The sequence below is a fragment of the Bidens hawaiensis genome, unplaced genomic scaffold (assembly GCF_021521415.1).
Source record: "Bidens hawaiensis isolate Kalapana, Puna unplaced genomic scaffold, B.hawaiensis_p1.1 tig00014233_1, whole genome shotgun sequence".
Taxonomy (NCBI): Eukaryota; Viridiplantae; Streptophyta; class Magnoliopsida; order Asterales; family Asteraceae; genus Bidens; species Bidens hawaiensis.
Genome location: NW_027492227.1, coordinates 290,912 through 305,724, shown reverse-complemented (window position 1 = coordinate 305,724; position 14,813 = coordinate 290,912). Strand labels below are relative to the sequence as shown.

At 34.4% G+C, this 14,813-nt stretch overlaps 2 protein-coding genes across 2 annotated transcripts; one reads left to right on the top strand and one right to left on the bottom strand.

Annotated features, from left to right (window-relative positions):
- Positions 1 to 2,433: 2,433 nt before the first annotated feature.
- Positions 2,434 to 5,735, top strand: LOC143546135 (uncharacterized). The gene is made up of 4 exons (XM_077037863.1): positions 2,434 to 2,745; positions 2,897 to 3,108; positions 4,690 to 4,951; positions 5,347 to 5,735. The coding sequence occupies exons 1-4, from the start codon at positions 2,458 to 2,460 to the stop codon at positions 5,668 to 5,670; spliced, it is 1,086 nt and encodes a 361-aa protein (XP_076893978.1). The 5' UTR covers positions 2,434 to 2,457; the 3' UTR covers positions 5,671 to 5,735.
- A 1,013-nt stretch (positions 5,736 to 6,748) lies between these two features.
- Positions 6,749 to 12,209, bottom strand: LOC143546156 (patellin-3-like). The gene is made up of 4 exons (XM_077037878.1): positions 11,276 to 12,209; positions 9,991 to 10,115; positions 9,747 to 9,897; positions 6,749 to 7,242 (listed from the first exon to the last, which is right to left on the bottom strand). The coding sequence occupies exons 1-4, from the start codon at positions 12,170 to 12,172 to the stop codon at positions 6,988 to 6,990; spliced, it is 1,428 nt and encodes a 475-aa protein (XP_076893993.1). The 5' UTR covers positions 12,173 to 12,209; the 3' UTR covers positions 6,749 to 6,987.
- Between the last annotated feature and the right edge of the window lie 2,604 nt (positions 12,210 to 14,813).

Below are 14,813 nucleotides of genomic sequence, written 5' to 3'. Positions count from 1 at the left end.
TCTTGACTCTTGTGTAATCTTTATCTTCACCCTTTTTCTCTAATTAATACACACACATATTCAAAGCATATTAATCTTGATTCTAACATCTTCAAGCATATATCAATTGAAGAAGAAAAGGTAAGATCAAAAGAAAAATAAGTTCTACAAAATCATTCATTCATTCTTGTATTATTGAGGGGCTATTACTAGAGTTGTTCTAATGATTTGTTAATGAGTGGTTCGTTATTTTGTTGATGATTTGTTCATGGGAGGCCCGGGGTGGCCGGCCCCCGACTCCCTGTTTTTTTGCGCAATAGTGTAAATTTACCCGTTTTCAACCGAAAATTTTTATACGTAGTGTAAGCTTAGCCTTTTTCGGCCGAAAATTTGAACCCCCCCCCCCTCGTTTGTGAAATTTTGTATGCATTTTGAGTTCGGCCCCCTCGGTGCCTCAGTCCAAGCTTCGCCACTGGATTTGTGAGGACGAGTTGTTTTGTTTTTGATATTATAGACGCTATTTTGATACAGTGTTGTGAGGATTCACTTTTTGACATTAGGCGAAGCAAATTGAACATATCACAAAATAAAATGGCAAAAAACAAATATAGTAATCAAGATTCATATATTTTTCATTTTCTCACTTAATTTCGATTTTTTTTAACTAAAAAATTGCATAGAATTGGAGGAATAATTGAGTAAGTTTATTGAAACAAATAAAACTTTGAAAACTTTTAATTCAACAGGGATATGCTATAGAAATATGCTAAGATCATGTTACACTTGGAATCTATAGAGATATGCTATTTGATGTTGCCTGATATACTTCCACACGCAATAAAAGTTCCGGGCCATCTTAACGAATTAAAACAGTTAAACTTATGAACACTAAAGAGGGGCCAAAAACTTAACGTAGTATCGCACTAAGCAAAAAACAAGTGCATAATGTTACAGACTTACAGGTTGCCATCATGCCTTGGTCCACACAGCTTTCTTTTCTTATAAAAATCACCACACAAGTATATAAATGCATAATGCTACAGGCTGTTTTGGTCCGTACAACTTGTTTTCTTGTTCATAAAAAAACATCACAAATAGTGAAACTAAAAATCAAGAACATTAAAAACCTTCAGCTTGTTTGGTAATTTTATAAATATCCAGTTGGTTGATTCGGTTTGAGCTTCAATACCAAAACAAATTATATATAAAACTTAGTTCATCTATGTTGTATGTGGAATATGCGAAGCTAAACACAATATAATATGGGTGTAAATGACTAAATGAGTTAAGCCGCTGATAAGTTACTCGATATCATCTTGCTAAATTATTGTCTTGTTCTTTACTAGGAGAAACATGGCCGCCTATGCTAGCTCAATCATAATATCATATGAATGCCCAAATACATTTAAAGTACACAAGTCAAACACAATATGTGTAAGTGTGTAACCCATTTGTTTAAACATGTCAAAAGTGTTAAGATGTTCTAAATTATTGTAATCAAGTAACGGGTCGTAAAAGTTGAAACATGTCATACAAGATGACAGGTTGAACTTATAAACTATAGAGGTTGTTCCCATAGGAAAAAGGAAAATCATATGAAGCGTATGAGATGGTCTTAGGTCGTTGATCACACTTCATCTACGACTTAGATACCTTATGATTAATCTAAAATTCGATGAAAAAAATTGGTTGTTTATATGTACGAATTTATGATTAATTAATCTAAAATGGTTGTTATATTCAACCATCACCCCCATGATATGTTGACAAGTGTATACAGCTAGTATATGGGATATACGAGTCGTATAGCCCGTATAGCCCGTATAGCCCCTTTATAATTGACCAATGTACTTTATGACAACTTATTCACTCTATACGAGTCGTATAGGTCTATACGACCCGTATACACTAAGACACACTCCGACACATTATGACATAAATCTGGCCTATACGGGTTGTATAAAAGCACTTGATGTTTGAATAACCTATATGGTGTGAAAATAATCTATGTCATCTTAAATTTGTTTTTAATTATTTATTTATTTATTAATTTTTATTTTTCGAAAAAAAAAATCATATTTTAAAAAACAATCATATTATCCACTTGAATTTGAATATCCACAACTCTCTAAAAGAATATGCCACCAATAAGTGCCAGCATTTTTTAGCTGTTGGCCGTTTGTAATTTAACCTTAGCAAGAAAGACACAACAAACGAAAACAAGACATCATCACCATCAACCCATAATTACACACACACATACCATTTACATATACTGTATCTATCTATGTGTTTTCCTCCTTTTGTACTACCAAATTGAGTGTGTAAATCTGATTGCTTGTGTCATCACTCCACACCACCAATCAAGATCCTTTCTTTTTCCATAAGGTAAACCCTAAAACCACATTTCTTGAAACTTACTCTTTCAGTTGATATTGACATGTGGGTGTTATAAAGATTCAATCTTTTTATCCAGAAATGGTGCTTAAAAGGGTTATGAAGATGATGATGGGTTGTCTTGGTATGAGTTGTTTGAGGATACCTGATCAGCCAACAAGACCTGCACCACCTTCTGAGTGTGATTCAATATCTGCATCAGATGATGTTGAATCCAAATTATTATCATCATATGGTAGAATCAAACTCAGTGATGGAAGGTATTTAGCTTACAAAGAAAGAGGAGTACCCAAGAACCAATCAAATTACAGAATCATTCTTGTTCATGGCTTTGCTAGCAATAAAGATATGAACTTTATGGCTTCCCAGGTATAAATACATAAAACCCTAATCTTGTTTCATGTTTTGTGTATTTATATATGTGTTTTATTTCAAATCTTGGATTTAAAAGGATGAAAGAATCAAACCCTTTTAGGATTTAAGTTAAAGAATTGAATTACCAACTGTTTGTAAATTGCAGAAATTGATGGATGAATTGGGGATTTACCTTGTGCAATTTGATAGAGCTGGATATGGAGAAAGTGACCCGTTTCTGAAGCGGTCGTTAAAGAGTGAAGCAAGTGATATTCAAGAACTTGCAGACCAGTTGCAGCTTGGATCTAAATTTTATCTCATTGGTGTCTCGGTAGGATCATATCCCACATGGAGCTGTATCAAGGACACACCCCACAGGTATAAACACAATTTGTCCTTTCATTTTACTAATGGTCTAATGTAGTGGTGTAAATTCGAAACGGGTCCGGTTCTGTTTTTATATAGAGAGATAAAATAGGTCTACCGTGTGAATATGGGTTGTGCTAAACTTACCCCCTTTAATCTGTAACATCATTTATATACTTTTACTTTCGTGGTGTGCGTTCAGTGTATAGAGGGTATAAGTTTAGCCTCACCGGGCAAAAATCATCCAAACACTAAGTTTATGGTAAAAGTTTCATATATTTATAAAACTTCTTAAACATCATCATCATCATCATCATCGTACTCGGTGTATCCCACCAATAGCAAAGCTATGGTAGGGTCTGAGGAGGGTAAGATGTAGACAGCCTTACCTCTACCCTTTAGGAATAGAGTGGCTGCTTCCGGTGAGACCCTCGGCTCGATAGTAGTTTTTAGGGGTGAGTACGGTTCGGTTATTGGGTAAAACCCAAACCTAAGCTATCGGTTATTTTAGAATACCAACCAATCGGTTTTCGGTTATTTTCGGTTTCGGTTTAGGTTATTTTCGGTTTAGGTTATCGTGAGTAGACATTACAAAAAAAAAAAAGAATTCAAAAAAAAATATAGTACCACATACATATTGAATTCAAAATACAAGAATAGGCACGTGTTATGTGGAACCAAACAAATACAAAGTTGTTTGAGTAGTAGAGTTTAAAATTCAACAACGTTCTTAATAAAAAAAAACTAAAGGTTTCCCGAATCTTCATTCATTGTCTTATTTATCTTCAAAGTTTAGACCCAATCTTGATCATCTTCATCACCATCAATGGTAGATTCTTTTGGTGTTATGTTTCTGGTCATAATATCTTTACAAAAACACGTAGAAAACATAGGTTCAATTAATCGGTTCGGTTTGGTTTTTTTCGGTTTTTTTAAAATGGATATAACCTAACCTAAACCCAAAAACCGTTTTTCGAAAAACTAAAAATTTAACCGCCGGTTAATGCTTCGGTTCGGTTTTTTTCGGTTTGGTTTTTTCGATTATTCGGTTTCGGTTCGGTTAATTCGGTTTTATGCTCACCCCTAGTAGTTTTGCATCAAGCCTTGGTCATAAGGCACATAATACTCAGCCATCGGGACACTGCCGATTGGTGCATGTACCCTTGTCTTTCGGCTATCAACGCCACCACATGATGCCTGATTAACCTTCCGCCATTTTTAACGTTTTTTCACGAGTTTAGTAAAATAACGTCAAAATTAGTGCAATTTCACGTTTGCCCGCCCGAGGGTTCACACATATATACATTATATGCGCGCACCGCAAGCAGGGCGATATAAAACTTCTTAAATCATCTTATGAAAAAAAATTAAAAAAATATTGAGTAATAATAAAATAATATAATTTAGTAACTATATTTAACACACTAATTCTTTATAATAGAAAAAAGGTTTGAAACTTTATGGCTCATTTCTCTTTGTATCAAATTTACCTGTTTGACTCGTTATCCAACCTGTCTGGCACGTCTATTTTGACACATGTATTAATTATGCATTGTGAGACAAAAACAATTGAAATGGTGGATATTCATACAGGCTAGCAGGAGTTGCTCTAGTAGTTCCCTTTATTAATTACAGATGGTCATCATTTCCTCATGATCTTATACAAGACGATTACCGGAAGAATCTTTCCAGATGGGCAGTCTGGATCGCCCGACACACCCCGGGGTTGTTACACTGGTGGCTGACTCAGAAAATGTTCCCGTCTTCTTCCGTTCTTGATAGAAACCCGAAATTCTTTAGTAATAAAGATTTGGAAGTCTTGAAAAATACTCCTGGTTATCAGTTGCTTAGCAAGGTAACCTTTGTATTATCTTTTAAACCATAACTAAACACGAACTCGATTAATTAACAAGAAACGTCCTTTATGTAATGAGGTAATCAAGAAAAAAATGTCTGTTATGTTTGAAAGTTAAGCATAACGAATAAGAAAGAAAAGAGCATAAGTTTGAAAATTACACATTTTTTCATTAAGTTGTAAGGGTAAAATGGTCATTTGAAAAAAAACTCTTTAACAGAAAAGGTTAACACTAGTTAGTGGAAATGACGAAAAATGTGACAATATATGACTTCACGGACGTTGTTTTGTACCTAATGAAATTACATGTTAACTGTACATAAAGGACGAAAACTGTAATTTACCATTAACAAAAAGATTTAAAAAAATGTATCTTTTTTCTTGAACTGCAACAGAGTAAACTAAAAGATGAACCGATATTCCATAGTCTTCGTAAAGATTTCATTGTCGCGTTTGGGAAATGGGATTTTGACCCGTTGAGTCTAAGCGACCCGTTTGGTCAAAGTCAATGCCGTATGCACTTGTGGCAAGGTTATGAAGACAAAGTTGTACCGGTTGAACTACAACGGTATGTTTCAAAAAGGTTGCCATGGATCAAGTACCATGAAGTTCCTGATGGTGGTCACCTGCTTGTGTATGATAGTGATGTGTGTGAAGCTATTTTAAGGTCTCTTTTGCTTGGAGAGGATTCTCCATTGTATAAACCTCAATTTGATTGATTTAATGATTCATGTGACTCAAATGATTGTTTGAGAAATGTAAATGTAAGTAGTTTTCCTTTTTTTTAATGTAATATTTTTATTTGCCTTTTTGTATAATGAATTAATGATATAGTTTGTTAGTTATAAGACTGTTGTATTTAAATTTTCTTTATTTCTCAAGACTTGTACAGAAAAACATATAAACAGTATATATTGAAAAACAAAATAACTTAGCATGAGTCGCGAGCTAAGTCAAGTTTAATATGAGGCTTAACTTCCAGCTCGGGTCGAAAATCACAAGCCGAGTCAGTCAATCTTGAATTTTTATAAGCTTAAAACTTAGTTAATAACTTAATATACGTTTGCCTTAAGAGCACCCCCAATAGGCTTTAAAGCCCGAGGTTTGGATACATATGCCATTGAGGGGGACAAAGGCTTCACGGATTTGGTGAAAGTTTGCAGGAGCAAACGAAATGGTGGACGACCATTATTGGCCTCTATGTCATTCTCTCTCACATACGCATATATATTATATGTATGCATACAAATTTAATATTTTCTTTAATTGTGGTTTGTGGAGGTTTAGTGTTATGATAGAAAATAAGAGTTTTTTAGAAAATTTTGAAATCTGATGTGGTGCTCTTAGCTCACTCAATAAACAATTTAAGCTGAATAGATTTTTTTTCAACGGCCGTTTATTTATTAAAAACTTGGGAATAGCAAGTTTAGTTATTATCTGCTTTAATTATACTATTTAAGTTATCAATAATACTATGATACATGAGCCAAACACAAATGGCCAATCTTGAGTAAATGTGTTGCATTGTTATATTTTACCAAACTTGTGAAAATATAATGGTTTTCATGGTCATTACTATGGTTTTTTAGCTTATCGTTTGACAAAAAATTATAGAACGAATCGCTAACTACAGTTTCAAAAATCTGATTCGATTTGGTCGGCCTCTACCCCTCAAACTGTAAAACCACCAAAATGTACCATTTAACTCTCAAACCAGCCACCTGTTTCGATTTTAACCGTTTATCATGTCAACGATTGAGCATCACCTCTGCGGCTCTGCTGCTGCATATCAAACCAAATTCATATCTATGCACAAAAGTAAAACACCATATTCATATCAAACAACCACTAACATACACATGACACATCCTTCCACCCTATAAAAGAAGCCTAATAAAGGTATCCAGTACAACAACAAAAACGGGTCACAAACAAAACAACACGAAAAACCTAAACAAACAAAAGATTCGGTATCCAAATTCTAGCAAACATAAACAACACACAAACCCGTCATAACTCTGGAGATCAAAGGCTCTTCATTCTGAAAGAGGAACAACTTTGAACCTGTAAAGCAGCTTTTTCTTCTTTGAAGTTGGGTTGTCAATGGTCAGAAGTAATTTACCAAGCTCCTTGATTTTAAAACTGTGGCTTATAACAGGTTCATCGGTCGGCGATATCCTTTTTGGTTTTTGTATGTTAATGGTGTAGTGACCTTCAGTATTCGGCACATATTCAGCAGTGTAGCTCACTTCCCACCCAACCACTCTTAACTCCCACACGATCGTGCATTTCTGCAAATAAATTGACCATTGTAACAACTCAGGTTTTCGAATTCAAATAAATACCCGCCTCATTTCAATGTTTCGATATTATTAAAATTTTTAATTAATTAATTTATATAATGATAAGTTTCCTATATTGGCATTTTCAACCCAAGATATGAAGTTTTACCTCTTTTTGTATCCATTCTTAAATCTTAGGGACTGAAAATGAAATTATGTTATAACCCACCTTCAATTCAAGATCAGGATAACCAACTCCTTAACCCGACCCATATTTGATTTCTTGCACCCGATTGTAAATTTGATTATCTTGGGCCACAATATTCACGATATATTTGTTAGGTGATCTCGTAATTATATTATTATTGTTATAGACGGCCTAACCGACACCCTAAATATGTTAATTCAATCGTTATTGATATGTATTTCCTTTTTAGCGTGACCGACCCCTAATGATCTTGTGGAACACGAAAACAATCGATATATTTCAATTAACTTCGTATGGACCCTCTATACCACCTCGCGACCATACCCTAACAGTCAATTGAATTTTAACGATCTGCTACCCCTCTGTTCGTACTCCTTGGCTTGCCGTCGGGTCTAGTCAATACACCATCGATCCAGCAACGAGCGAGGTAATTAAGTATATGATATTGATCGCCGTTTGATTCTCGTCGTTAACCCTATGGTCAATTAGATCCAGTATAACGAATTGGATCGATTTGATTATTAGGGTTTATAAGCAAATATGATAGGAACGACTGTTGTATATGTATATTTGAATCAGTTCATAAACAATTGTGTTTGGTAGCTCGGTTGGTTAAGGACGCACGTTAAGGGGTGGAGGTCGCGGGTTTGACCCCCTACACCCCCAGTTTTTAGTTAAATTTTTGTTAAAATGCTTTTAAACCAATTATTATTTATATTAATAATAATAACTAAATAATATTATTTTAATAGAAGCCGACCATGTAATATTCGTTTAACTTCCATTTTTCGTTCATGTCTATTCTTAAAGGCATATATATATATATATATATATATATATATATATATATATATATATATATATATAAAAGTATAATATAACTTCAAAACTAATGTTTAATATATATTTATTAATCAAGTAAACTAATTTTTATAGAATATTTATGAAACTATAAATAATATTTATTAAGTTATGTTTTCTTTATAAAGTAGAGTAATTATTTTATATAATAAATCTTGGATATATAATATTAAAACATTATAATATTGTTTAACTAGTAATCATAATAAACTCGTTACTTAGCATATTCGTTTGCTCTCGCTTCTCATTAGGATTTAACGTTCGCGTGTGACCTTTTCCGTCTTCCCGTTATCTTAATCTCCCTTTGTTCGTCTTTGAGGTGAGTACCATATTCCCCTATTTTACTTGTTTTCCACGTTTTGGGGACACATGCGTAAATATATTTCTCATACATACTTATACTAAAAACTGCAACTTTGTCTTATGTATTGACAACTTATACCTTACTTGTTTATGTGCTTATTTGCTTTGTATGCTTCCGCATTCGGAGATGTCCAACATAATCTCAGTCTAGTATGATCATACACCAGTCGTTAGCCTTTGTGCTTCTCGACATCTCAGTTATACTTTCTCATTTGGTTAATTTGTTATTCTCATATGACTTTGTTGCAAATACTTATTTTTATACTATACTATATGTACACTTAAACTGGTGTGTTGCTCACTCAACATGTGTTGTTGACAAAACTTTATTTTATACGCATATGCAGGTTGGTGAAGACTTAGTGAAGGATTAAGCTAGAAGAATATTTTAATCAAAAAATATAAAATTTGTATTGTTGTATGAATTATGTACTTGCTTGTATTTGATTTATTTGATAATTGAATTCAATTGATAGATATTGTCATTTAAATATTGTGCATGATAGTAACCTTGAGAGCTGTGACAGTCAGTTCGCGCCCCGGCATTTCCGCCGTAGATTGGGGTGTGACAACCATTTAATGATAAATGACAATGCATTTCTATAATATTGGCAACACATTTACTCAAGATTTAACTTAATTCAGATTTCGGTATATTTCATGTTTTTTTAATCAGAAAGACATTGGTATATATGTAAAGTATGGATTTTTTTAATGGCATATGTATAGATCTTTGTCTTTTTTTTTTGTTGGAACCTCGTCTTAATTTTATGTAAAAGAAATTATTTTTATAGTTTTATTATAAACTAACATGTTATATTGAGCCGCTATTTTACTTATATAAATATTGTTATATCTTTATTGGGCCCAAATCAACTAGTTTGCTCACCATTAGCCCCGAGCCCAAAATGATGGTCAAACCGATTAACCGAAAGACTTACCCATTTGTGAACCATAACTGAATTAACCACACAAAGCTTAAACCGAAACCACCAAACTTTTAGGTTTTGGGTTCAGTTTTGGGTCACAACCGATGATGATACATGTTCTACTATGCTAGTGAGTTTATATTTTCAATTACCTCATTTACGATAATCTCCACAGTTTGTTTGGTGGCCGGTTTAATAATAACAACTGCAACTGGATCATCAACAGTAAATTCTGGATTGCAATCACAATAATCCACACTCAGCCCACCATACTGAATAGGGACGTGCTCGGGACTCACATATCTAGTGAAAAGTCAACAAAAATGACCAATGTCAAAGTACAAATTTACAACAAAATATATATTTCAAAGAAATAAAAGAAAAAAATGAACATACTTGAAAAGGGTTTCTGCGGTTCTTGCGGGGCTGGCAAACACAAACTTGCTTTTAGTCCTTTGAGTCATGAACGGACTCATCATCGAATAAAAAGCCATATACCACCATGGAACATTAATGAAAACCTTAAAAATAATATCCCACAAAAGAATTAGAGTTTATTAAACTTTTGTGACTTTGTGTGCATCAAGTTAACACCAAAATAGTGCACATGTGAAAAGACTTCCACTAAATAAACATCAAAACATCAATAAAGATGTCATTTTCAATTCATAAGTGGAGTTAATTCCACATTCTGAAATCATTTCGAATACGAAAGTCATATATAGAGGGCATCATTCTTCATTTGTTTTTATTAACCGCTTAACAACATAAATTCTGATTGAAGTTACTGATAAAAAATCAAGAAGATGATATTCTTTATGTTTCAAGATTTGAGCTTTTTTTCAAATTTTACGTTAAACAAGCATAGCATAGATCAATAAGACAATAACCGATTAAAAGCCCAAATTCTTGTCAACTTAAGATTCATGTTACCAATCAAAACCAACAATTAATCTTTAAAATCAATGATCAAAGTTAAAAGATTTAAATACTTTATGATTCAAGATTTGAGCATCTTCTATTTTTATGTTGAGCAAGCACGTCATAGATCAATAACAAATTAAAAGACCAAATTCTTGCCAACTTAAGATTTATGTTACCAATCAATAACAAATAGTAATCGTTAAAATCATTAATTAACTTTAAGATTTGAATCGTCTAACTTCCGAAGGAGCATGAAGTTCTCTATCTTTCAAAGATGCAAACTTTTTCTAATATTTATCATACACAAGCACAAAATAGATCAATAACCAATTAAAAAAAAGCCCAAATTCTTGTCAACTTAAGACTCTTTTAACAATCCAAAACAAAAATTAATCTTTAAAATCATTGACCAAACTCAAGATTAAAATTCTCTAACTTCTAAACGAGCATGAAGCTCCCTTTCTTTAAAGATTTTAACTTTTTTCTATTACTTATAATAAACAAGCATAACATAGATTAATAACCAATTAAAAGCCCAAATTCTTGACAAATTAGGATTCAAGTTACCACTCAAAACAGTAAATAAGTTTTAAACCCTATTAATCAAACTTCTGATGTAATCTTGCTCAAATTACTTACCATTAATCCATCTCAATCTCCATGTTTAAAGATTCAAACTTTCTTTATTTTCTATCCTAAACAAGCATAGCATAGATCAATAACTAACCAAAACCAACAATTAACATCCAAAACTCACCTGCTTCGCGACAAATTCAGGGTAATTATCCTGCAACACCTGCAAAGCCTGCTTGGTAGCCAAGCGAAGCTCCCGCTTACCGGGCCCGGGCGAATTCTTCAAATCACTCACCTGAAAAATAGTATTGACCCCACCAGGCCTAAAATCCAACTTCCTAATACTCCTCTCAAGAAACTGAACCCTCCATTTCAAAAACCGAGTTCGCTTCTCTTCATCCCCAAATGACTTATTATAAAGCTCTTTATCTTGAAACTCACCATACACATTATAACAAACAGGGTGTCCTTCTTTATCATACCCATGCATAAACACAACTTTCTCAAGATCATCACCAAGATTCTCATCCACCAAACCATCAATGCTAAAAGCTTTCCTCCATAACAATGTGTTCTTAAGCATCAAGAAAGAATCTTTTACCTTGAACTCTCTAGCCCTTAAGAACTTAAGCAGTATCACATCAGTTCTTTCATCTTTCAACAGAGGAACACCCCAGATTGAGATCTGTTCATGGGTTTCTTGATTTGTTAAAAAGTTTGAATCTTTATTGTTAATTGCTTCTTGAACCATCTGTTTGAGCTCAGTGAGTGATGCTTTTTGGAAATCTGAAAGATCTTTGGTATGATTGCTTTCTTCTTTGAAAGAAACCATGGATTCTGGGGTTTTGGTTATTGGGTTTTCCGGCTGTTCTATTAAGTCTCCGACGGTGGTTGACGGAGGCTGCGGCGGCGGCGGTGGTGGTGAAAAGGTGGATTCCTTGCTTGTTAAAATGAGTGGTGGTGAAAGTGGGGTTTCTGTTTCTTGATCCATTTCCGGCGGTGGTGGTGGTGGTGGGGCTTCTAGCGTTCCGTCGTCCGCCGGGTGGTCCGGCGAGGTGGCGGTGGGTTTGTCGTCGGACATAGATATGAGAGTGTGTGTCTTGAAGGTTCTATGTATCAGTGAGAATGTATGGGTTGGTCAAGAAAATAATAAAGTGAGTTGAACCCTATAAGGCTGAGGGGTGTGGGGGCTCTAACGGGGGCGCGAGTGGGGGCTCCAGCCAATAATATTGTGACGTATGGCAGAGAGAGAAACTGGATAAGGGGGGTGTTGGAGCCCCCGCTGGAGCCCCTGCCCTGGTGTGGAGGGGCACCAGCAGGGGCTCCAGCGAATTTTTTTAATTTACATAAATTTACATATTATATTGTTATTACATATTTACATATGTTTTTTGACAGAATTACAAATTTTGTCCTTTAAAAAAAGCCAAAAACCGGTTCGTGTCCTTTTCTAAGTTTCCTTGCAGGCGGTGTACTTTAAACTTTTTTTTTCTACACGTTATGTCCTTTACGCTAACTGGGTTAGAAAAACACAGTTAAATGCCCTCACGTGAGGTGCATGTGAGGGCATATTGGTCTTTTTACCATCTTCTTCTTCTACTTCTACTTCTTCATTTTCACAGAAGTGTGAGGGTGATAATTGTTACAACCTACTGTGTGCATAATCAAATGAGGATTGGCAACCTCATTGTGAGAATTAATCAAACCAGAAATTGGAGGACCAGTGGTCACAGTTGGTGCGATAGCATACCCGAGATCCAGATTATCCTCGTGATTGAGGTCGGTCTGCTCAAAAATAGGATCGGTGTAGAGTGGTGAAGAACTTAGATCAATCAATTGAGGATCTGTTGATTGAGTGTTGTTCGTATTTGATGCAACCGAACCAGAAATCGAAAGATTAGTTGTAGTCACACCTGATGCAAAGCCTAGATCCATATCTCTATGAATGTCGATTGGCTCAGATACAGGAGCGGTAAGGGAATTCGTCTTGGTCACCAACGCCAAATCGATTAACAAATCGAACGGAATTTGGACTAGAGGTAATCCACCGCCTCCTCACCATTAATTAATTTTCCGACCAACCACCCCCCATCGCCACCCACGAATCATCTTTTCACCATCTTCCTGCAAAAACCCTATACCCTAACTTGGAATCCCTATTGTGAACCAACAACCACGGATCTCTTCCTTCCAAATCTGAATATCGAGACCTGCAAGACCAATCGGAAGAGCAACAACTCATACCACCATGACTAGAAGCTGCCGGAAAAACGAGAAGACGAAGCGAGAAAGAGCCGCGGGTTCGTTTCTGATTTAGATCCGGTTTAGGGGGTAATTGTTACAGGTGAATTGGATGGTAGTTAGACGGATTCTAGGCGGCTGTGATGTTCAGAGGGTGGTTGGCGGTAACATAGAAGAAAGATCCTGGTAGTGGCCGGAATTTGAGGAGGTGGTGGTGGTAGTGGTGATGATGGAGCTTAGATGGTGTTTAAGGTTTACAAGGGAGAAATAAAGAAGAAGAAGATGGTAAAAAGACCAATATGCCCTCACATGCACCTCACGTGAGGGCATTTAACTGTGTTTTTCTAACCCAGTTAGCGTAAAGGACATAACGTGTAGAAAAAAAAAGTTTAAAGTACACCGCCTGCAAGGAAACTTAGAAAATGACACGAACCGGTTTTTGGCTTTTTTTAAAGGACAAAATTTGTAATTCTGTCTATGTTTTTTTACATATTTACATATTGTGTTTTTTTCCTTTTTGTAGTTATAGATTTAAATAAGTTTACATACTTTTAAACAAGTTACATGTTATAAAAATATATAACGTAAATAAGTAACAAATTTTTAAACAAGTTGACATGTTTTTAAAAATGTGTTACATATTTTTAGTAAAGTTTACATATTTTTATATTCGTAAAAGTATATCTATCTATAAAAAATAGATTTTTAAAATTGTTTACATATTTTAAAAGTGTTGTTACCTGTACACATTTTTAAATAAGTTTATTTTAATGGTTAAAGTTTAATTACTTGTATAAATTTTAATATGACATACTAAAATGATGTCAGTGTTAACTAAAGTTTTAAATATTAATAAATAAAAGATTAATATACTGTATGTAAAAATGAATTAATAGATTGATAAAAAAAGACAAAAAATTAATTCATCAACAAATCAGATGGTATAGGAGAATTATAAACAAAATAATACAGGCTCTAAAAACTGACGCAGACATAATAAGTTGTTGAAAGAAAATAAAGTTTTTATTAAATCACACCATAAATTAAAAGAATATAGTTTTCTAGTTGTTATAACAATATAATATGTAAATTTAGGTAAAAAATATATTTTTTTTTAATTTCTCACTTCCCAACGGCTATTTTCTCACTTCCCAACGGCTATTTCTCTCTCTTCTCCCACGACCAGGCTCACGCCTGCCTGGATTTCCGCGCTCGCGCCCCGGCTCGCGCCCCGGTGGTGTGGGGTTAGCGCCCCGAGGCGCGAGCGGAGGGGCTCTCGCGCCCAGGTTAGCGCCCCACACCCCTCAGCCTAAACAAGTATAAAGATTTCAACTTTTCTAAATACTTGTGTTTTTTATTATTTTTTTATTATTTTTAAACTGACATAAGGTAAATAAATAATGATTTTTGTTTTTTATTATTTTTATTTTTTTAACTGACTATGAAGTTTTGAAATTTGAACTTTGAAGTCTCATCTTCCT

Excerpts from the sequence above, each read along its gene's own strand:
- LOC143546135 (XM_077037863.1), top strand. The coding sequence starts at position 2,458 with ATGGTGCTTAAAAGGGTTATGAAGATGATGATGGGTTGTCTTGGTATG. Across the intron at positions 2,746-2,896 it reads TGAACTTTATGGCTTCCCAG|AAATTGATGGATGAATTGGG; the intron begins GTATAAATACAT and ends TGTAAATTGCAG. Across the intron at positions 3,109-4,689 it reads ATCAAGGACACACCCCACAG|GCTAGCAGGAGTTGCTCTAG; the intron begins GTATAAACACAA and ends ATATTCATACAG.
- LOC143546156 (XM_077037878.1), bottom strand. The coding sequence starts at position 12,172 with ATGTCCGACGACAAACCCACCGCCACCTCGCCGGACCACCCGGCGGAC. Across the intron at positions 10,116-11,275 it reads CTGAATTTGTCGCGAAGCAG|GTTTTCATTAATGTTCCATG; the intron begins GTGAGTTTTGGA and ends ATTATTTTTAAG. Across the intron at positions 9,898-9,990 it reads ACCGCAGAAACCCTTTTCAA|ATATGTGAGTCCCGAGCACG; the intron begins GTATGTTCATTT and ends ACTTTTCACTAG.